Source organism: Gopherus flavomarginatus, chromosome 3, assembly GCF_025201925.1.
Source record: "Gopherus flavomarginatus isolate rGopFla2 chromosome 3, rGopFla2.mat.asm, whole genome shotgun sequence".
In the NCBI taxonomy this organism is placed as follows: Eukaryota; Metazoa; Chordata; order Testudines; family Testudinidae; genus Gopherus; species Gopherus flavomarginatus.
This window is the reverse complement of record NC_066619.1, coordinates 132,388,825-132,412,562: the sequence shown is the minus strand read 5'-3', so window position 1 is coordinate 132,412,562 and position 23,738 is coordinate 132,388,825. Positions and strand designations below refer to the sequence as shown.

General features: G+C 46.1%; 1 protein-coding gene across 3 annotated transcripts in view; it reads left to right on the top strand.

Annotated features, from left to right (window-relative positions):
• The window catches only part of PSD3 (pleckstrin and Sec7 domain containing 3), a 155,780-nt gene extending 132,676 nt beyond the window's left edge, over positions 1–23,104 (top strand). For all 3 annotated transcript variants that reach the window (XM_050944334.1, XM_050944336.1, XM_050944335.1), the window contains 4 exons: positions 747–904; positions 3,693–3,837; positions 6,905–7,048; positions 17,920–23,104. In XM_050944334.1, the coding sequence (XP_050800291.1) occupies positions 747–904; positions 3,693–3,837; positions 6,905–7,048; positions 17,920–18,132 (660 nt within the window). In that variant the 3' untranslated portion in view covers positions 18,133–23,104. The remainder of the gene's footprint in view (positions 1–746; positions 905–3,692; positions 3,838–6,904; positions 7,049–17,919) is intronic.
• The last annotated feature ends 634 nt before the right edge of the window (positions 23,105–23,738 follow it).

Genomic DNA, 23,738 nt, shown 5'->3' with positions numbered 1-23,738 from the left:
CTGAAACATTATATCCCCAATAAGTGGCAGCGACGCTCCACCCTGCTCAGCACCAGGAGTCCTAAGGAGGCATATCTAACATCAAGATTGATCAACATCATGTGGTCATAGGTTAGGGTTGGATAGAGGTTAACTGCAATTTGCAAATTCTCTTTAAGCAACTTTGTGTAAACTTACACCACTGCAGCATTGCCAGGAGGTGACTTGTCCCTTGACGTGCCTCTGGAATGCCCTATTTTTGGCTGGCTGTGCCACCTTCACATGTTATTGCACACGTATGCACAACGCTTGGTTGATTAGTGTCTTTGCAGCTTCCCTTTGCAACACTGTTGGGTCTCAGATTGTATTTAGAATGCTGGGTTTTTAATTGACAGCTCACCTGAGATAACTTTGTTGTGGTGGCCGGTAGAAGCCGGGGCGGGCTCGCTGTGGGAAGCACACGGAGGGGCAGAGGATGCTGGATGCTCCAAGGAGAGACCCAGGAGGTGAAGCCGCGTGAGCTTCTCGCCCTGAACAAGTCTGCTCCAAGGAGAGGAGGCTCCCCAAAGTCCTGACTGGCTTGGTGGGGAGCAGTTCCAGAGCATCGCCCAGTGACTCCGTGACAGACAGATTAGGTTAAATTGATATTTTTATAATCACTGTTGATGGTACTTTATGGAACATGACTGTATTGCCTTTGTTAGGTTAAAGGAAGAGATGAACAACCTGAAATAACTTCTGCTATCTTTTCATTTTAATTACTGCAGGATGAATATAAACCAGAAAAGGCTTTATCTGAGGAAGATCTGAAAAATGCAGTTAGCGTGCACCATGCATTGGCATCAAAGGCAACAGACTATGAGAAGAGGCCCAACGTCCTAAAGCTCAAAACAGCTGACTGGAGGGTCCTGCTTTTCCAAGCCCAGTATGTTCCGTTCACTCAGGGTTTTTCTAGGGCTGTTTTGTTTGTGGGCAGAAAAGGATTGGGAGGAGAGAGGGATGATTGTGCCCTCTAGGGGTGCAGGAAGGTAGGAGTAAGTTCATGACTTGAAGGGTTAAGTGGGAGATCAGTCTGTTTAGTTTATCAAAAAGGTGATTAAGAAGTGACTTGATTAGGATGTGAGAGTATCTTCATGGGGAGAAAAGACCAAGTACTGAAGGGCTCCTTACTCTAGCTGAGAAAGACATGAGAAGCAATGGCTGGCAGTAAAAGCCAGATGAACTTCAAATGCGAAATTAGCACAAATGTGTAGTAGCAAGGGTGAGTAACCCTTGGAGCAAACTGCCAAGGGAAGGCAGTCATGGATTCTCCAACTGTTGATCTCTGGAAGGTGTATGTTAGTCAAACACAAGTTACTAGGCTCAGTTCAGGAGTAAATGGATGAAATTCTGTGGCCTGTGTTAGACAGGAGGTCAGATTAGATTATTTTAGGGTCCATTCTGGCCTTAAAAAAAAATGTTCTGCTTGAGCCCTGATCTTCCTGTGAGATCTGCGTGGGCAGACTGCTGCACCCCACAGAGTCCCCAGCAGGCCAGCGAAGCTTCATGAGGGCCCAGGAGTCAGCCTGCAAGAATCAGCATACATGCTCCGGGCCTTAGAATATGCAGCAAAATAGAACATCAGCCAGTCCATAGGTGGTCTAATGGATTTTATAGCCTAGAGCAGTGGTTTTCAGTACTGGGTCGCGGAATGAAAGGCACTGGGTCATGGCAGCTTTGGGTTAACACCGCTGACCAGGCCATTAAAAAGTCCCATTGATGGTGCTGCCTGGCTAAGGCAGGCTAGTCCCTACCTGTTCTGATACGGTGCTGCGCCCCTAGGCGGGGGCGGAGGGGGGAGAAACACAGGGCACCATACGCTGCCCCTACCCCAAGCACCATCTCGACACTTCCATTGGCTGGTTTGCAGCCCAGGGCCCCCACACACACACCCTGAACCTCTCATTCCCAGCCCCACACCGCAGCCCTCACCCCTGCATCCCAACCATCTGCCCCAGCCCTGAGCCCCTCCCATACCCCAGACCCCTCATCCTCAGTTCCGTTGGGTCGTGAACATCAATAATTTTCTTCAACTGGATCGCCAGGAGAAAAGTTTGAAAAACTCTGGGCTAGAGGACCTCAGCTGAATCACAAGTAATGAAGGCAGGAAATACAGTAGAGCATTCTGTCTTTGAATTTGCATGCCCTTCTTAGCAATTTACCTGCCACTTGTAGCACTCAGCATTGAATATCCAAATGATTTTGATTTGATTTGTTTGTGTAGTCTCAGCCCTTTTGCAGCCGTTCACAGTATGTTCCTGCTGAACCACGATATGATATAGAAATTTAATCCCAGTAATGATCCCACAGCTTGCTGGAGAGTAAGCACATACTGAAGGCTTGACTATGTCGTGCTGCAGTCGACCTAGGGGTGTGTGATATCTGAAGTACTCTACCGTGTTGCTCTTTGCCTGCCACGTGTAGACTCTGCTGGCGCACTCTAAAAGTTCATGCTGATGTAGTCCCATTTCAAACAGAACTACGTTAACATGCACTACGTGACTTGTGGATCCTGCCAGCAGGGTCTACACAGGACAGGTAGAGCTCCCTAGAAATCATGCAGCCCTCGTTTGCACTGCAGCATTGTGCAGACGAGCCCCAAGAATGCACTTGAATTCAAGTTTGAAAGGGGCTGCTAGGTAGAAAAAGCACCAAGGTGTGGCTGGAAGCACTAGATGCAGAGATGAGCTCTTTGTGTTGATTACTGTACCTGTAGGTTCCCACCAAGAGTCCTAGTTTGATAGTGGTTATGTCCTTCTGAGGATGATTTTCATACCTTTCCATCTATATCTGGCAAAGATTTAAGCTTGTCTTTATGCAGTGTGACTTCAGTCATGGTGCCTAAAGTTAAGCATGCATGAAAGTCTTTGCAGGATCAGGACGATAGTTGGAAGAGAGAGACATTTGACTTGCATACGCATTATTTTCTCTGACTCCAACTTTTTACTATTCAATGTGCTTTGCTTGGCCCCTCCCTACATCACCAGGGTCATGAATTCCTCAGTCAGTTTCACTGCCCAGGCAATTTTTAATAGCATGCAATAGATTTAATTGAAGGTCTTGGAGTTCTTTGCTGTGGGGCCTGGCACGGCAGTAAACTCTGTGTTTTACAGAGGCTGGTTGGTTGAGAAGTGCAGAAAGAATTGTGTTATTAATACCCATCTGCAGTAAGAAGTAGGGGAGAGAGATTGGAAAAGTGAGGTCAAAGGCAGGATTTTGTGTCTTGGGTAGGGAAAGCAGAAGCTTGGGCAAGGGCCATTCCCTTTGTTAAATTTAATAGGGAAGTACTCACTGCTTGTGTATTCTGTGGCTCAGTAGTTGATTCTGGAAGGGAAGTTATTAGCAATCAAGCTAATGGTGTGGCTGTTTGTGGTTCAGTGAAGCCACTGAAGATGGAAAGAAGAAATGTGCAAATTAAGGGTTGAGAGCATTTTGGCTGCCATCAAAATGGATGTTTCCAGACATAAGCCAACCTCTAACTGAAGTGGTTAGGAAGAAACTTCCTCTGTATGACACCCTCTGGGACTTCTGACACTAGCCACTACTGGAGGTAGGACACTGCACTAGATGGCAGTTCAGATGTCCCTATGATGATGAAGCTGACAGCAAGGAGGAAGAAGGAGGAGACACTGAGTCCACCAATATCCTGATTGCTCTCCGTCTTTCTTCCACAGGAGCCCAGAAGAAATGCAGGCATGGATCAACAAAATCAATTGTGTGGCAGCTATATTTTCTGCTCCACCATTTCCAGCTGCTATTGGCTCTCAGAAGAAGTTCAGTCGTCCACTTCTACCGGCCACCACAACAAAGTTATCTCAGGTGAGCTGTTATTATAATAAGCATATCTCCTGGGCTGGAGAGTCCTTTGGCCAGAGATGAGCTTGGAAGGTTCTTCTGCAGCCTTGAAGCTATGTTATTTTGTTGCTATCAGTAGTAAAGCTCCTGTGCAAACAATCTTGCTAACACCTTCATCTAAAGGAGTTTATCTCTACTAGCTTCTTAGGACCAGAAATATTTGCAGAGTTAAAGGTAAGAGGGGATGGAGACCTGATGTAATGTGTTTTAGGCTCATTTACACATCAGATAGAAAGTCCTTGCCTCCTGGGTGTGGCTAAGAATGTAAGACATTTCAGGCACCAGAGCACAGTATGCCTATACTCCTCAACCCTGTAAGATTTAATTTAATTGAGAGCCTTCAGTCTCCTCCTCCTGAAACGAACTGTAGGTGTTTCTTGAATTTAGGTATTTTCCTTGTGCCCACGGGCTTCCCTGAAATTTTATCCCATGCATTTATTATTCTTTGGGCTTAGTTGGGTGAGAAAAGTGGGCCATAAGCCACCTTCCTGGCTTATTGACCCTGGGGCCAGCCAGGGGCCGGTTCATATTCCAGTGTCACTTTAGAGCACCTTCAGGACTGCACCTTCAGGACTGCTCTAAACTGTACACGCTGTAGAACATCTATGGAGGCTGTGAGGGTGATTGGCATGCAGCTAGCTAGGCTGGCTCTTGGCCCCCCGCAGATTCTCCACTAGTAGCGGAATGCCCTGTAGGATTAGTGAGTCTCCTCTCTGTTCCCTTTGCACCACAGCAGCAGAGGGTAGAATCTAATCTTAGGAATGAAGCAATCTTGAGTATTTTATCTACTGCTAGCATTGTGAAAGAAATCTGTCTGAACTTCATTACTCCTTTTCCTAAATTTGAAAGGCTTTATGGCATCATCGCCATTTACTGACTAGCCTTCAGAATGTCTTAGCTCTCAGAGCCTTTCCTCATAACCTAGATTATTCAAAACCACCTTCTGACAATATCACTTGTCCAGTGGCCTGGAGATTAGCACTTCAAGCTGTGTTTTTGGTGGAGGTCTAACAAGTGCCTTAAACAGGCGTAATAGTACTTGTCTTGTTCTGGGTTTTCACCTTCTGTTAATACAAACTAGTGTCTTGTTTGCCATTTTTTCACTGCAGCTCCGCCATGGCTTGAGGTTTCAATATTTCGCCCACAGCCATCAAAAACATCCTTTCACCGATCACTGCACTGAGATATCATTCCATTTAGCACACAGTTTCCTAGCTTAATTGTTTCCATTTTATCAGGAATAACAAAAAAACAACAAACCCCTGTGGTTTGCGTACTGATAAAAGGGTGACATGAGAAGCAGAATAACGGAAGTTGTTTGAGCTTAACAGCAAAAGATTGTTAAATTTTTCAAAGCAGATAAATTCAAAGACAAGCTAAAACCTGTCTGCTTTTATCTGCAAGCTGGAGAGGTTGTAAGCAGGCTGTTTGTCATTCTGCAGAGGATGAAATATGAATTATCAACTCTTTCTGGTCTTCATGTTAGAGTTTGTGAGCTGAATCAAGAAGACCACTACAGCACTAACTACAAAGGACCTGCACCTGCTCAGAGTAAAATCAATGTAGTCATTTTCATTGATATCAGTGGCAGCAGGGTCAGACCCTGACAGACATAGGAGATAAGGAGACAAGACAAAATTAATTGTACTAAATCATTTCACCAAGTTCACCTCCAGTGTCTACATCCTATAGTTGGCTGGTAACAGGGATGTAATAAACGTATATAATGAATGATCTACAGAAGGTAGATGAAGAACTTCTGTTCTCCCTGTCTCATAACACCTGAACAAGGAGATGTTCAATGAAACTAAAAGGTGGCAGATTCAAATCAATAAAAGGCAGTGCTTTTTCCACATGTGTAGTTAGACTGAGAAACTCACTGCTGCTGGAAGTTGTTGAGGCCAAGAATTTAGCTAGATCAAAAAAACGATTGGAGACGTACATAGATATCAAGAATATCCTAAGCTGTTATAATGAATAGTAAACATTTTTGGAAGGGATATCAAACCTCGTGCTTCAGGGCTTAGGCCAATCTGTTAGAGATCAGGACGAGATCTGATGTCTCCCTCTGCAGGGTCCTTGCACTTTCCTCTGGTGCATCTAGCGTTGGCTACTGTCAGAAACAGGCTGCAGGGCCTGCAGGACCTAAGGAGTGTATGCTTTGAAGGGGGTTGCAGAAGGGTGACTTTCTCTGCCCAGATGGACTGGAGGGGGTGAGTGGGTTTGGGATGATTATGGCAAAGGAAATGGCGTAGAAAGAAAGAAAGATCTCCAACTGCACAATGGAGTAAAGTGTAACAAAAGGAAATAAGCCTTCGGGAGAGGACAGAACATCCTCCTCCCAGGAGAGCCTGTACCTTGCGTAGCTCTGACCCACTGGCTGCTACAGACTGGAAAACACATACTGGCAGAATGACAGAGCGGAGGGGTCTGACAATTGTACCAATCCTGTTGCCACAAGAGTTGCTTCCAAACTGCAATGACCTTAAGTGTGGGGCCAAGCTCTGTTCTTTCTTGTACCCCACACAACATCATTGACGTGGCTGAATTTGGCCCGGGGGTTAGTAAAGTGGAAGGGCTGGATTTTCAGCAGTGCTCCACAGCCGGCAACTCCCATTGTTCTCACCTGGGGGTAGGGTGACCAGACAGCAAATGTGAAAAATTAGGACGAGGTTGGGGGGTAATAGGAGCCTATATAAGAAAAAGACCTGAAAATCGGGACTGTCCCTATAAAATCAGGACATCTGGTCACCCTACCTGGGGCAGGAGTGGTAGATTCTCGCTTGGGGAGGTGCTGGGTTCTGCGTACCTTAAAAAGTCTGGCCATTTCTTCTGGAGCCTACAAGGAAGCTGCTGGGAGCCAAGCTCTTGAAGATCTAGCCCTAAGAATTTACCATATAAATAAAATGAAATGTTTAAAAAACGCCACTTGCCAGAAGTTGCTGTCTAGTGTACGAGCGGGTCTTTTTCTTCTTTTTACTTACTGAATCTTTGAGCATCTGACACTTACATGACTAATATGTTTCTGAAGGATGAACAGCTGAAATCACATGAAGCTAAGCTGAAACAAATCTCTACCGAGCTAGCCGAGCATCGTTCCTACCCACCGGACAAGAAACTTAAAGGCAAGGAAGTAGATGACTACAAACTGAAAGACCACTATCTGGAGTTTGAGGTATGTCTGGGATACAGCACTAAATACATTGGCTTGGCATCTGCCTTGGAGAAAAGCTCTGGAAATTACAGAACTCCTCATAGAACTAAGAGAAGGAATAACAATACTGTAGTATTTACTAAAGCAATAAAGATAGTATTAGTATCAATGGTGCAAATGGGCGCTTTTTGTTTTTTGTTACTAGTAAACATCTGCAAAAGTCTCCCTACCTCATTACCTCTCCTTAACTCTTAAGATAAGTCAAAGCTTAGACTTAGGCAAGCAGTCAGTATGTCAAATATGATGAAAACTGTGCAAGGTGGTCATTATACTCTCAGCTTCCCCTGCGCCTGCAGATACAAATAACACAAACATTTGACACAGTTTGAGAGTTTTGACTGCAGTCACCTGTTACCTCATCGGGCAGGAGGGTCTCAAGAGTTTGGAATTCAGTTCCTGCCTCTGACACAGACTTCCTGTGTGACCGTGGGCAAGTCACTTAGCCTCTCTGTACCTCAGTTCCCCCTCTGTAAAATGAGGAATAATAATGTTTCCTTTCTCCCTTTGTCTTTCCTGTCTCTTTAGTTTATCAGCCCCCATGGGCAGGCAGAGTACCTAGTTCAATGGGGCCCCAATCTTAGCTGGGACCTCTAGATGCTGCTGTAATATAAATAATGGTAATAATCAGTCATTTGTATATTCAGAGGAGAAACAGCCATTCTTAACTTAGTACTGGCCACTCAGTGCACATGGACTCACTGCACCATCAGAACTCTTAGCACTGTGCACAGGTGACTAACAGGTAAAGCAGAGAGGGAAGAGGATAAAACACAGGTAATGGAATATGATGTTGAAAGTTAGACTGCAGGCATGAGAATCCTGCCCTTGTCTGTTTCTAGCTTGGGGAGTTTATATTGTTCTCTTTCTGTGCCTGTTTATATTTAGCAAGCTTTAGCAGTGAGGCATGGAAAGAAGTGGCCATGTGCATCGTACACGTCACCAGCAGCCCACCACATGTTTAGATAACTGTCACTAGGGCTGTCGCTTCTCCCTGTCTCCAAACCATGCCTTGGGCTCTTCAAGGAGGTTTATTTGCACAACAGAGGTTATCAGACAAGCAGAACACAGTCTTAACTCAATCCTCAGTGACAGGCTTCAGGGCCACTCCTTCAAGGGGTCTCTGGCCCTCCAGCTCCTGCAAGCTTCCTAGCCTCGGCCAGCTCTGCATCCCTCCTGGAGCAGCAGTCGCAGGGCTGCTCCCCTGAGCCCCCAGTCCTTTGCTCCTGGGACCCACCGCAGGCACTGGCTCCACTCCAGTGTGACCTCCCCGCTGGGGTTCTGCCTGTCGCATCCCTCCCTCTCCAGCTGCCTGTGAGCAGCCCTTTATAGGCCCTGTCAAGGCTTCTTTCCCCACTTTGAACTTTAGAGTGCAAATGTGGGAACCTGTATAAACACTTCTAAGCTTAATTACTAGCTTAGATCTAGTACGCTGCCACCAGCCAGAAATTCAGTGTCTGGCACACTCCCTGTGTCCCCCCCCACAACTTTCTCCTCCCTGGGCTGCCTTGAGAGGCTTCACCAATTCCCTGGTGAACACAGATTTAAACTCCTTGGATTTTAAAACAAGGAGGAATTAACCATCCCCCTTCCTTTCCCCCCACCAATCCCTGGTGAGTTCAGACCCAATCCCCTTGGATCTTAAAACAAGGAAAATCAATCAGATTCTTAAAAAGAAAGCTTTTAATTAAAGAAAGAAAAGGTAAAAATTTTCTCTGTAAAATCAGGATGGAAAATGCTTTACAGAGTACTCCGATTCATATAGAACAGAGGGGACCCCCCCCAGCCTTAGATTCAAAGTTACAGCAAACAGAGGTAAAAATCCTTCGAGCAAAAAGAAACATTCACAAGTTGAGAAACAAACATAAGACTAATCCGCCTTGCCTGGCTATTACTTACAATTTTGAAACATGAAGGACTGATTCAGAAAGATTTGGAGTGCCTGGATGTACGTCTGGTCCCTCTTAGTCCCAAGAGCGAACAGCGAAAAAACAAAAAGCACAAGAAAGACTTCCCTCCACTAAGATTTGAAAATATCTTCTCCCCCTATTGGTCCTCTGGTCAGGTGTCAGCCAGGTTTACTGAGCTTCTTAACCCTTTACAGGTAAAAGAGACATTAACCCTTAACTATCTGTTCATGACATGCCCCCCCAAATCTCAGACAGTGTGGAACCACACTGGCGGTGATTTCTTCCTAGAACTTTAGAATAAACAGATTAATAAAACACATGCACCTTTACATATACTACTAATTGTGTAAACTACAAGATTTTCCACATTTGAAGGACAATTTTTAACCAGTTGATTGTGGGAAACTTTCGCGGGAGAGTGCATGAGCTACTTTGTTAGAAGCTGCTGAAATGTGTTGAATTTCAAAATCAAAATCTTGGAGTGCTAAACTCCATTGAAGAAGTTTTTTGTTGTTTCCCTTGGCAGTATGAAGCCACTTTAGCGCAGCATGGTTGGTTTGTAGCTGGAACCGCCATCCCCAAACGTATGGGCGTAGCTTTTCCAGGGCATATACAATGGCATAGCATTCTTTTTCACTGATTGACCAATGGCTTTCCCTCTCAGACAGTTTCTTGCTGAGAAACACGACAGGATGAAATTCTTGATCTGGTCCTTCCTGCATTAAAACTGCTCCTACACCACACTCAGATGCATCCGTGGTTACTAGGAATGGTTTGTCAAAGTCTGGGGCCCTTAGCACAGGGTCAGACATGAGTGTTGCCTTAAGCTGGGTGAAGGCCTTTTGACACTCATCAGTCCACTTAACTGCATTTGGCTGGGTCTTTTTGGTCAGGTCTGTTAGTGGGGCAGCGATTTGGCTGTAGTGTGGTACAAATCGCCTGTAATATCCAGCCAAGCCTAAGAAGGATTGTACCTGTTTCTTTGACCTTGGGACAGGCCACTTTTGGATAGCATCCACCTTGGCCTGTAGGGGAGTTATTGTTCCTTGACCCACCTGGTGCCCCAGGTAAGTCACTCTGTTTTGGCCTGTTTGACACTTTTTAGCCTTAACAGTTAGTCCTGCCTGCCTGATGCCTCAAAGACTTTTTCCAGGTGTTCTGCCCATGAATCAGAAAAAATGGCCACATCATCGAGGTAGGCAACTGCAGATTCTCCCAGTCCTGCTAGGAAACCATCTACAAGTCTTTGGAAGGTGGCGGGTGCATTTTGCAGCCCGAAAGGAAGCACATTAAATTCATACACCCCTGCATGGGTGACGAATGCTGACCTCCCCTTGGCAGGTTCATCTAGCGTGATTTGCCAGTACCCCTTGGTTAAGTCTATTGTAGAGATGAACTGGGCACGTCCCAATTTCTCCAATAGCTCATCGGTGCGTGGCATTGGATAGTTGTCGGGACGAGTTACAGCATTTAGCTTACAGTAGTCCACACAAAAGCATATTTCCCCATCTGGTTTGGGAACTAGAACCACTGGAGATGCCCATGCACTGGTAGAGGGGCAGATTATACCCATCTGTAGCATGCTTTGGATCTCCTGTTCTATCGCAGCTTGGGCATGAGGAGACACCCGATAGGTTGGGGTTCTAATTGGGTGAGCATTACCTGTGTCAATGGAATGGTATGCCCATTCAGTCCGTCCTGGGGTGGCTGAGAACAATGGGGCGAAGCTAGTGCACAGCTCCTTGATCTGCTGTCGCTGCAGACGTTCAAGTGTCGCGGAGAGGTTCACCTCTTCTACGCCACCATCATTTTTTCCTTCGTAGTAGACACCTTCAGGCCACTCAGCGTCATCTCCTCCCTGGGCTGTAAACTGACAAACCTGTAAGTCTCTGGAATAAAAGGGCTTGAGAGAATTAACGTGGTACACTTTAGGGTTGAGGTGGGGAATGCTATGAGATAGTTAACAGCTCCTAGGCGCTCTTGGACCGTGAATGGCCCTTCCCATGACGCTTCCATCTTATGGGCCTGTTGCGCCTTCAAGACCATAACCTGGTCCCCTACTTTGAAGGAACGCTCTCTGGTATGTTTATCATACCAGGCCTTTTGCTCTTCCTGAGCATCCTTTAGGTTTTCTTTAGCAAGGGCTAAAGAGTGTCGGAGGGTGCTTTGTAGGTTGCTTACAAAGTCTAGAATGTTAGTTCCTGGAGAAGGCGTAAACCCCTCCCATTGCTGCTTCACCAACTGTAATGGCCCCTTAACCTCGTGGCCATACACAAGTTCGAATGGTGAAAACCCTAAACTGGATGTGGTACAGCCCTGTAGGCAAAAAGCAACTGCTGCAACACTAGGTCCCAGTCATTGGAGTGTTCATTGACGAATTTACGTATCATGGCCCCCAAAGTTCCATTAAACCTTTCCACCAGGCCATTGGTTTGATGGTGGTAAGAGGTAGCAACCAAGTGATTCACCCCATGAGCTTCCCACAGATTTTTCGTGGTCCCTGCCAGGAAATTAGATCCTGAATGTGTAAGGATGTCGGAGGGCCAGCCTACCCTGGCAGAAATGTCTGCTGAGGCCTGGCACACATTTTTAGCCCTGGTGTTGCTTAGAGCTACTGCTTCCAGCCATCGGGTAGCAAAATCCATGAAAATCAGTATGTACTGCTTTCCCCGGGGGGTCTTTTTTTAGAAAGGACCCAGAATATCCACAGCGATTCGCTAAAATGGGACCTCAATTATGGGGAGTAGCTGAAGAGGGGCTTTGATCTGGTCTTGAGGCTTTCCCACTCTTTGACACACCTCACAAGACCGGACATAACTAACAACGTCCTTGCCCATCCCCTCCCAGTGGAAGGACTTCCCCAACCTGTTTTTGGTTCTGTTCAGACCAGAATGGCCACTGGGATGATCATGGGCTAAGCTTAAGAGCTTTATCTGGTACTTAGTTGGAACTACCAACTATTTTTGAGGATGCCAGTCTTCCTGGTGTCCACCAGAAAGAGTCTCCTTGTATAAAAGTCCTTGTTCTACAATAAACCGGTTAGAAGAGCTGAGAGGCGGTGGGGTGCTCCGTGCCGCTGCCCAAGCTTTCTGAAGGCTGTCATCTGCTTCCTGCTCAGCCTGGAACTGTTCCCTTGAGGCTGGAGACACCAGTTCCTCCTTAGATTGTGGACTTGGGCTTGGTCCCTCTGGAAGCGATGTAGGTGATGGGTTGTTTTCGTTGATGGTGAACCGCTTTCCGCTGGTGCGCTATGCGATATTTCAGGCTGTAGCTGAGCCTCTTGGGTAGGGTTGTCTGCTGCTTCTGCCAGTTCAGGCCCGCTGGTGTCCTCTGGCGTTGGGGTTGGAGATAGGTTTGCAAGCGCTGGCGTCAGTGCTGGCAACGGTTCTGGTGCTGGTTGCTTTTCCAGTTCCAGTTCTGGGATTGGATGCACTGTGGCTGTTGCAGTCGTTAGCAGGGGATCTGGGTCCACCACCTCTGTCTGGGTCTCTGGTAACACAGACAGGGCCCTTGTGGACAGCTCAGGAGCAGGGATGGGTCTTGGAAGCTTGCCTGGCTTTGCTGCGTGTAACCATCCCCACCGTCTTGGCCAGTTTCACCTGGTTGGCCAAATCTTCCCCCAGTAGCATGGAGATGGGATAATTGTCATAGACTGCAAAAGTCCACATTCCTGACCAGCCTTTGTATTGGACAGGCAGTTCAGCTGTAGGCAAGTTTACAGATTTTGACATGAATGAGTGAATTGTCACTTGGGCATCTGGGTTGATGAATTTGGGGTCCACTAAGGATTGGTGGATAGCTGACACTTGTGCCCCCTTGTCTCTCCATGCGATAACCCTCTTTCCGCCCACTCTCAAGGTTTCCCTTCGCTCCGAGGGTATTTGAGAGGCATCTGGGCCTGGGGATCTTTGGTATGATGGTGGTGTAATGAACTGTAATCGACTGGGGTTCTTGGGGCAGTTGGCCTTTATATGTCCCAGTTCATTACATTTAAAACATCGCCCAGCTGACTGGTCACTGGGCCGAGGTGGGTTGCTGGAGACTGGTGAGGTGGGAAAATAGGGTGTCTGGGGCTTTCCTTGGGTTGTAGGTGGGGTCTTGGGTTGCCCTCGGTGATAGGGTTTATTTTCGGTTTGCCCCTTCTGATATTCGCTCCCCTTGCTAGTAGATTTTTTCATTTCTGCCATTTGCACCCATCTGGCTCCAATCTCCCCCGCCTCGGTTACAGTTTTGGGTTTCCCATCTAGGATGTACCTTTTTATTTCCTTGGGAACACCCTCTAAGAACTGCTCCATTTGCATTAGGAGGGACAGCTCTTCCAGAGAGTTAACATTTGCTCCTGATATCCAGGCATTCCAATTCTTTCCAACGTGGTAGGCATGTCGGGTAAATGACACATCTGGTTTCCACCTTAGGGCTCTGAACCGCCGACGGGCATGCTCAGGTGTTAGCCCCATTCTGATTCTGGCCTTGGTTTGAAAAAGATCATAATCGTTCATGTGTTCCTTAAGCATTTCAGCCGCCACCTCTGCTAAGGCTCCACTGAGCTGTGGCCTCAGCGCTATCATGTACTGGTCTGTAGGGATGCTGTACCCATGGCAGGTCCTTTCAAAATTTTCTAAGAAGGCCTCAGTATCACCTGCCTTGTAGGTGGGAAATTTCCTGGGATGGGGAACGGTACCTGCAGAAGGGTTGTTAGGGTTGGCTGTTCCATCCTGCTTAGCCTTTTCTAATTCCAGGGCCTGCTGGTGGGCCTCCCTCTGGAGCTCCAAAGCCCTCCGATGGTCAGTCTCTTGGCTTTTTCTTCTCTTTCTCTCTCTCTCTTTCTTTCATCTCCCTCTCTTTTTATTTCATCTCTATAGCTCTCTTGTGGGCCGCTTCTTCCCTGGCTCTTTTTGCATTAATTAGTTCCATCCATCTCTTATGTTCGTTGTCTTTCTCTGTTGCTTCCAGCCTAGCCATTTCTAGTTTGTTAGTTGCTCCACTGGTACTTATTTTTCTGCTTTCTTGTGCTGGCCACACGCTCTCTGCAGCTCACTGAAACCTGGGATGCACTCCGCTCAGGGCTGCTTGGTTAACAGAGATTTTCTAACTAGCTATACCTGAGAGGTAGAAAGAAAGAAAACAATTCAACTTGTAAATTCCTTTTTGCTGTCTGCTTGTTCACAGCTTGAGGCCTCCTCTTAGCAAAGACCCTTGTTAAAAACTTAACACTTCTGCCCTCAGGCTGCTTTCCAAGCAGCTAGAATGGAAAGAAAAAAAAATCCCACTGGCTTTTGGTTCCTAAAAATCCCACACCGCTGCTCACCATGACAAGGTTTCTTTCCCCACTTTGAACTTTAGAGTGCAAATGTGGGGACCTGCATGAACACTTCTAAGCTTACTTACTAGCTTAGATCTGGTACGCTGCCACCAGCCAGAAATTCAGTGTCTGGCACACTCCCTGTCCCCCCCTTGCAACTTTCTCCTCCCTGGGCTGCCTTGAGAGGCTTCACCAATTCCCTGGTGAACACAGATTTAAACTCCTTGGATTTTAAAACAAGGAGGAATTAACCATCCCCCTTCCTTTCCCCCCACCAATCCCTGGTGAGTTCAGACCCAATCCCCTTGGATCTTAAAACAAGGAAAATCAATCAAATTCTTAAAAAGAAAGCTTTTAATTAAAGAAAGAAAAGGTAAAAATTTTCTCTGTAAAATCAGGCTGAAAAATGCTTTACAGAGTACTCAGATTCATATAGACCAGAGGGACCCCCCCAGCCTTAGATTCAAAGTTACAGCAAACAGAGGTAAAAATCCTTCGAGAAAAAAGAAACATTCACAAGTTGAGAAAACAAACATAAGACTAATCCGCCTTGCCTGGCTATTACTTACAATTTTGAAACATGAAAAGACTGATTCAGAAAGATTTGGAGAGCCTGGATGTACGTCTGGTCCCTCTTAGTCCCAAGAGCGAACAATGAAAAAACAAAAAGCACAGACAAAGACTTCCCTCCACCAAGATTTGAAAGTATATTGTCCCCCTATTGGTCCTCTGGTCAGGTGTCAGCCAGGTTTACTGAGCTTCTTAACCCTTTACAGGTAAAAGAGACATTAACCCTTAACTATCTGTTTATGACAAGCCCAGGTGTGGCCCAGCCCTCCTTTAATTGGCTGGATTTGGCTCCGGTCCAGGGAGCTAGGTTTAGTCTATCTACAGGGACCAGCTATCCTGTGATAATAACAAATAATGTCCTCTCTCTTAGAGAGAACCTCAAATTAAAATTGAATCCTGCAGAGTGAATAGATATGAAGAAAGCTGCCGAAGGTGCCTACGTAAATAGCTCTGAGGTTACATCTACTTTCACCACGTGGGAGAGAAGGTGTTTTTAATGTGCTAATATGTAAAGCGGGGCTATTTTCACGCTTGTCACAGATTTCACAGAATGCATAAAATTGGTGGTTGGCTGTAGAAAGCATACAATAGCTGTGAAAAACCAGCAATAGAAATCTTCCTCTGTTTTTTCCGTCATTTGGAGCAAATCCTGGAGGAGCGAATGTGATTGAGTGACTGACCTTGCTGAGGTAGGGCGAGAATGCAGGGGGTGCTCTCAAGCCAAGCCTGCAGACCAGGCCACTGAAAGCAGCAGGAGAAGGGAAAAGGAAACACAGAAACGTAGTGCAAAAAGGCCTGACTCACCCAAAGGAAATGGCATGGCTCCCAAAGGGAGGGAGAAGGCCAGAGTCCCCTTCTCGTAAGCTCTTGTCATTTCTTTTCCTTCAGCTCCCCTGGGCTTCCCCTGTTCTTGCTCCACTGCTAACAAAGTGGTTTCTCCCTTCTGCTATGTACTGAACCATCTGTGGCTTTGCATGAGGCAGTGTATGTGCCTCAGAGGAGGCAGGGGCTGTGCTGTGTGACTGCCTCACTAAAGACTGCCCTGTAATCCACATGCACCAGGGGCAGAGATAAGGTTGTGTGGGCATTTAAACTTTTAAATATTTTCATTTGCAACTTTAACATTCTTATTTTCTTGATGAGGTTTCCTGTGGTGGTTTTTTAACAAGTCAGGTTATTTCCATCAGCTGAGGATCTGACCCCATGTGGCCTCTCATCGTTGTAAAAGAGAGCACGTTTACAGTTTAACTTTAAAGAAAGCCTTTATTTGTACATTGCTTAAATTGAGGCTGAGGACAGACAACAGCAGTGGAATTCTGGCCCCATTGAAGTCAATGGCAAAACTCCCATTGACTTCAGTTGAGGCAGGAATCCAGGCCAGGGTTTTGTTTCTGTTGCCAACCTGTCCATTTATTATACAATGAAGGATGGCACATCATCAGAATTCTGCTCATTGGTTCTCCTCATTTGAGTGACAGGTGATACCTCTTTCTTTTGTTTGTCTCTGCAGCACTGTGTGGACCTCCCAATATGAAACTGATCCAACTGGTTTTTTCCTCATTTCATTTGTATGCAGATTTCTCCTGTGATCATTCTCAGTAAGATTTTGTTTCTCAAAGGACTTTTTGGAAACCTGATCATGTTCTCTCATCTTCTTTTGTCCTCTTCAAAGCAGTTCCCAATGCTTTTTACTATTTTGCATTCAAAAAATTATTATTATTGCTTGAATTTTATTATTTTATTATAAATGGAGAGAATTCTCTGTAAACAAATAATTTAGAGAATGTTTTATTACTTTGAAAAAAAGGATTAATCAACAGTAGAAGCATGGGGTTCCTTCTCTTCCTTCCCCCCCGCTCCTGCCCCATCCACTGTGATCACCTTAATTCCAATTCTTGCACCGACATTAATGGCTGCTGAGGGATGGATTGCCTCTTCCCATCACCAGCCATACTGGCTAACTTTGCTGAATTCCTGCAGGAAAATTCCTGTGACTGACTATTCATGCCTGTTGATTGCTTTGGCATTGTGCGAGGTGCTGTATGGTTGTGACTTGCAATGCAACAATTGCTCTGTAATAAAGGGAAACACCCTAGTCCAGATATGGAACAAATTAGGATTGAGTACTTTTGCTGTGCATAAAAATATTGGTGCCTGAACGGGGAGCAGAGTCCGGTAGACCTCAGTTGATCCAGATGAGCTTCCCCATCCTGTTCTCTGAACACTGGACTTGCAAAATATCCTCTTGGAGGCAAAGCGAGGTAGAGCTGTCCTGAAGAAGGCAGACGTTCGGCCCACCCACCTGCTCTCTGTAGGAGAGCCACACATAGAGAATACCTGTGTGATTCTGTCCACACTGTGTGATCCAGGGTTTTAATATCTAGGATCACACAGGCTGGGATGGGAAGCAGAACCTCCAGTGGCCAGGCTGGTTGTGGCCACAGAAGTTTGGCGTGTTCTGAGGACAGTGGCAAATCTTAGCAGAAGGATTTTTGCAGTCCCTTTGGACCAGTGGTTTTCAACCTATGGTCCGCAGCCCCCTGGGAGTCCACAGATATGTCTAAGATTCCCAAAGGGATCCGCAACTCCATTGAAAATTATTTTAGGGGTCTGCAAATGAAGAAAGGTTGAAAACCGCTGCTTGGACCGTCACGCCATGCGTACACATGCTGAGTAATGCCCTGCTGTGTGAGTAGCCCTGTTTGCTTTAATTAGGGCTACTTGTGCAGCGGGTTTTACAGTACTTCAGGAAGGTACAGCTCAGCCTGCCCTGCATGTAAATCTCCCTGCACTCTTATTGGCTGAGTGCCATTAGGTACAGAGCAAACATTTGCCTGGTTGAGGAATAAATATTGGAAATTGTACAACATCCCTGGGCTCTGGCTGGCTCAGACAATTTCTGTGTGGTGTAATTTATATTAGCCACCATTGTTCACATACATATTAGACTCCTAGATTTCAAGGGGCCAGTCTGATGATCCATGCGGACCTCCTGCCTATCACAGCCCAGAGAAGTTCACCCACGCTGATCCATTCCTTTGTTCCTTTTCCAGAAAATCCGCTATGAGATTTATGTTGCCCTACTGAAAGAAGGGGGGAAGGAGCTGCTGAGCAGTGGAGAAAATGATGGGCCAGGACTGAAGAAATCCCATTCGAGTCCCTCATTAAATCAGGAGTCTCCAGTTAGTGCCAAGGTGAAGCGAAACATCTCCGAGAGGAAGGACTACAGACCAGAAACACCCAGCATCAAGCAGAAGGTCACTTAGACTGCATGAGACCGCTGTAGAAACAGCCATGCAGCAAAATACCATTGGTCAAAAATTTCCTTTGCTAACCTGTCTTTGACAAAAACAAACCAATGCATCTGCCTGAATGGGGTGGTTGTGACATTTTCTATTGTATATTTTGTTGTTTCTGTACAGATTGTGGGAGATGTCTTGGCTCCTGATTTGCTTTGCCTTGTTAATTTATCATCTAGCCATTGAAGCACCTCTTTTTTTAAAAGGGGTGGGAGTGGGACTTCCTGATTTATTGCACGTCTCCTCCCCTTCTCTCCACTCTCATTGGCACATGACTTTCATCTCAAGTCACCTGTGACCTTTCTCATTGCAGTGGGAAAAGTAACTGGACAAGCACTGCAGCATAGTGAGTGCTAGCTGCAATGACGAGAAATGAATTGTTGCTCAGTTGCAGAGATGGAGCTGACTGCTCCCTGCAGGTTAGTTCAATTCTGATGCTGCGACTGGAGATCTCCCAAGGATGTGAAACATGCTGGTACTTGTGCTACAGTGATAGGAGCGGTATAAACAGATAGGGTACTGGATTGTATTAACTCTGGACCCACACAGATCAAGGGACTAAAAAATGAAAATCACTGGGAATGCTGGGCATACAGAATTAGAACAGGTTTTTCAAAGTGAAGACTCTGGGGGAGCAAAGGGGGGTGCCCAAAGCCATGTCTCTCTTGATGATTGATCCAGCCAGAATTAATTTTGTTTTTCCATTTCACTATTCAGTGGGTTGTTGTAGATGACAACTGCTGGCTGTGTGTTTTAACAGAAAAGGAAATCCCATGTGTTTCTCAACAATACACTCTCATGCTGCTGCCATACACAGTCATAATATGCATTGTTCAGCTGCAGTTTCCCTCCAGAATTTTGATTTCCTTTTTAGTAGGCACAGGTATTCTGCAGTCTCTCTGAGATCAATGAAGGTGTTCTCCTGTTCTCTTCTGAAAGGAATTCTGTTAAACTATCCCTTGAAATTTTCACAAGTGTTTAGAAAGAACATGTTGGAACAGAAGTCCTGGTGACTCAGAGACTTAATGGAATAGACTCTTTGGTCTTAGATCCAGAATCTGACCCCGTTCCAGTTGCTCTGTTCCTGGCAGTCACACCGACGCAGCCATAGGGACAGCAAAACCTGCTCCCTGTGGAGTCTTTCTTTAATAGCAACTCCTGTCCTCTATGTAAGGACATGGCTGGGAGGAAAGGGACTTGGCCAGAGTGTCTGTATACCTCAGCCTTCCCCAGCTGCTAGCAATGGCCCTTTTGGGCTGTGGGCTGTAACTTAAAGCAGCCCTGAGGTTGCCTTAACGTACGCCAAGCATGACTAAGAGACACCTTTGCTTCCTCCCAGTGCCCGCCCATCTTGTGCTTACTGCAGCTCAGCTCGTCTGGAGGATCTAATCCTTAATGTGCAAAGACAGTCCAGGTCAATATAAACTGCAGTAGGTGGCCTCAAAGAAACGTCTAGCTAGCTCACATCCAGTTCTTGCAGGGGCAGGTGTTTACATCACAGAGCTCCTCATTACAGAGGGTATATTTGTGGGCAGGCTCAGCCGAGAGGCCAACAACGGATTGGTCTTGGACGTTAAACCATTCTGGACTACTAAACTACCAGGCTAGCAGGCAGTAGAGGGAGCAATCAAGTAAGATAAAGACCTTGCAGAGAAGCTACATGATTTCTCTATAGCAGCCTCCACCACAAAGGACAACCATGAGATATACACCCCAGAGCTCTAGACTATAATAGCCATGCTGTGCTGTCAGAGATCGTAGCATTGAAAGAGGAAGTGGTGCACCAAATGGATCATTTAGGATGCAGTCACTAACCAGAACCAGATAGTATTGCATCCAAGAGTTCCAGTGTGACTTATGAATGGAGTGGCTGAGCTGCTCACAAAAATTTGTAATCTGTCGTCGTACTAGAAGTCTAGAGGATAGCCAATGCCTGACCTCATTTTAAAAATGACTCGGAGTGATTGTGATTCACAGAGCTGTGAGGAGGGCTGGTCAACATTTTCCAACGTTTGGATTTGTTTTTTAAAAATTACGCTATGCTTGAAGTTAAGTACATTGTCTAAGTGCTGCCCTGAAGAGAAACTTTCCTGAGTTAGGGCCAAAGTTATTTGCTTGAGCAACATTCTGGGAAGTGTTATTCACTGTAGACAAGGGCCGGGGTAATACACATTGGAAGAAATAATTTGAACTGCTCATTGAGGGGTAGTAGATTACCACTCAGGAGAAAGGCCTAGGCAGCCTGCAGCTGTTCATTGTACAGCAGTAGTTTAAAAAAGGAGGGAGCAGTAAACGAGAGGTTGAGTTATACTGAGAGACAGGGAGAGCGCTAATACCGAGACTGCTAAATGTCATTACATAGGGACAAGTATCAGAGGGGTAGCTGTGTTAGTCTGGAGCTGTAAAAGCGGCCAAGAGTCCTGTGGCACCTTGTAGACTAACAAACGTATTGGAGCATGAGCTTTCGTGGGTGAATACCCACTTCATTGGATGCATGTAGTGGATTTGCCGCTATTACACAGGGAGATGACCTTGAGTCCTGCAACCATTTCACATCAGTTCCTCACAGTAATAGTACAGCAGAAACAGAAATGGTCCAGAGAAGTCACAATTTGATCCCTGCTCCACTCCCAGGTCAATGCAGCTCTACTCTGGCCCTTACTCAAGGTATCCAGGTACTTGTTGTGTTTACAAATAGAGTGCAGTGGTTTAAAAGGCAAAGAGGTGACAACTGCAAATGTTTGTGTTGGCTTTTAAGATATTCTGGCTGCCCATGGATTGTGTTTGAATTGTTGATCGCCCAGTCACAAGCTGAAGTTCTCCCATACAATATCTTTCTCAATCTACGCAGATACTGTATAATTCATGCTCACAACTATGGAACACCTTGCAGATGAGTGAATTTCATGCAGTTTGAAAAGTCAGATACAGTGAATCACAAAATTCATTTTATTTATTTTGTCAAATGCAGTTTAGTTTTAATTATTTATTACACTACTCCAGAGTGCACTTGTACATGGATTGTGGTATATTTTGTAAAACTTACCGGTCTTAGTAAAATGCAATTTCACTGCAGTTTTCAGCTGTTAAATATTCCCTGAGTTCTGCTTGCTTTTTGTGAGAGTTCTGAAGCGTGCAGATTAATGATCTGAGAATCTGTGAGGTTTTAGTATCAGTTGGAATTCCCACTGTTGGCTGTGTCAGTTTACAGTTGACCTGTGTCGCCGTCTCCTTTGGTAGGTTTTACTGAAATAAGTAAAGAGAAAACACAAAGGCAGATCCTGCTGCCATTGAAGTAAGTGGCAAAACTCCACAGACGTCACTGAGCAGGATCACAGTGCTGACCAGTATTGCAGTTTAGTTTGCTTTTAACATTACAGTGTAGCAGAGAGGGTGGGCCAGATTTTCAGAAGGTGTAAATCAGCATTGAAGAGACTGGAGCTTTGCCATTTGGCCCCCTCCCTCTGCCCCTGAGAATCTGTTATGTGTTGCACATTATTTTCAAAGTACCTTGCTTTACAGCTCCTGGATATATGCTTTTAGCAGAGAAGATAAATATGTGATTACACTATATAGGTGCCCAAGCCCTTGGCTGCTCTCAAGAAGCATTGCAGCTCAAGAGGGACTTTTTAAAGTCACTTTTTAAAAACACTTTTGTGTTTGTTTTTTCTTGGGCCCACTGTGTGCCAGGCTGCTGTAAATTGTACTAGCTGCTCAGTACTTCCAAGGGAAAATATGGCAACCAGGAATCATCAGGAGCGAGGGAACCTCCAGACACACAACCTTTTCCCAGTCATTTGCCCAGTGCAGGCCACAGGGAGGGGATATGACATAGAAGCCACTGTGGTGCCTCCAGCTGTATCACCCGAGGATTCCTCCACAGTGAGGTGATTGTGATGTCCATGATCGGTTACCGTGGCTTTAGGGCACTGGCCCAGTGCAGGTCGAGATTGGATTTGAACAGGAGGTCCCCTTCTGATAACAAGTAGCTCAGAGTGGCTGAGAATGTCAGCATCCATGCAGGGTGCTTTTGATTGTCACTCTGTAGTCAGAATTCTCATGATTAACCCTTTGCACTCACCTCCAAGGAGCTACCCTGATCTGTACAGAGAGGTACCATGCTGTGCTCTTTGGGTTTGCTCTCGCTCACTTGAAGAGCAACGCGTAGGGAACGCTCAAATCTTGGGTATTTCATCGTGTGCAGTTCCTGCTGCCCCATGAGGCCTCCACCTCCCTTTCTTTCATGTACACTTTTCCCAGGCTTTTCCCTTGCAGATTCTGGTCCTGATGCCGTATCTGAGGCCAGTTTCCCACTGAGGCATTGGGATCGCTGCGTGAGGGTGTCGGGATTGAGCCTGTGGCAGCTCTGCAGCATTACAGCTCATTGGGTGCACTCCAAGGGCTAGTTCTAAACTGGTGGGGGAGGGGGAGGCATCTGCTGAGTCCCATCTGCCAGTGGACAGCTGCAAAAATCCCATGGTCATTAAGCCCCAGCTGGAGCCTAGGTCTCTCCCTTCTGCTGAGGCTCCTACCCCTTCTCTTCCTCTGTACATCTAACCTGAGAACAGCTCTTCCCACCCCACACACAGACAGCTGGCTCGGCTCCAGGGAAGGAGAGCTGCTCCACAGCCCCTTGGAGCAGAACTTCCCACTCTCCAGCGTTGGCGGGAGGTGAGGGGAGAGATGGGGGAACAAGGACAGAGAAGCAAAACCAGCACCTGCCCTCAGCCTCCTCTCCAAGACCACAAGCCACTCCACCCCCCCCCCACACACACACACCACAAACCTTTTCTAACCCACTACCACCAAAACGGGCAAAATATTACCCCAGAACCCAAATCCCCCAATCCTTTGCAAATGGCAAGGATTCTGGGGTTTGGTGCATGGGATGATTCTGTAGGTCGTGGCTGAGAATTGCTGGCCTGTGTGTGTGTGTGTGTGTGTGTGTGTGTGTGTGTGTGTGTGTGTGTGTGTGTGTGTGTGTGTGTGTGTGTGTGTGTGTGTGTGTGTGTGTGTGTGTGTGTGTGTGTGTGTGTGTGTGTGTGTGTGTGTGTGTGTGTGTAAAGCTGAAGCATGACCAATATCTATCCAGGCCTGCAGCCTTTTAGACCAGTTAGTACTTTGTTACCTCAGTTGCTGTCAGTAGGTGGGTAACTCAGTCAACTGAAGAATAATGTAGCTGAGCTGTTGGGGCTTAGATTCAAACTATTTTTCACTGATTCTTGATAGTCTGGAAATTATTAAAAGAATTTTCCAAAGTTAAAAGAATTTTCCACAGTGTTTCCTCCTGCTGTGAGCAGCTGCTCTCTCAGCTTGGCATTTACATCTCATGCTTGCTCTGATAGGGCAGTTCTGAAGCCCATGTGTAACTCTCTGAGGTCTGTATGGAACATGCCCTGGGCTCAACTAGAATTCTTCAGCCCATACTCCTGAACTTGTTCAGCTCTCTTGATGACCCCAAATGGGAATATGAAGAGGCTAGAGAAGAAAAGAAGCTATTTCCATGGTTACTTGTAGTTCATGATGAGCATTCACCTCTCTCTATTCACACTCCCTGCCTACCTTCCCTTTTG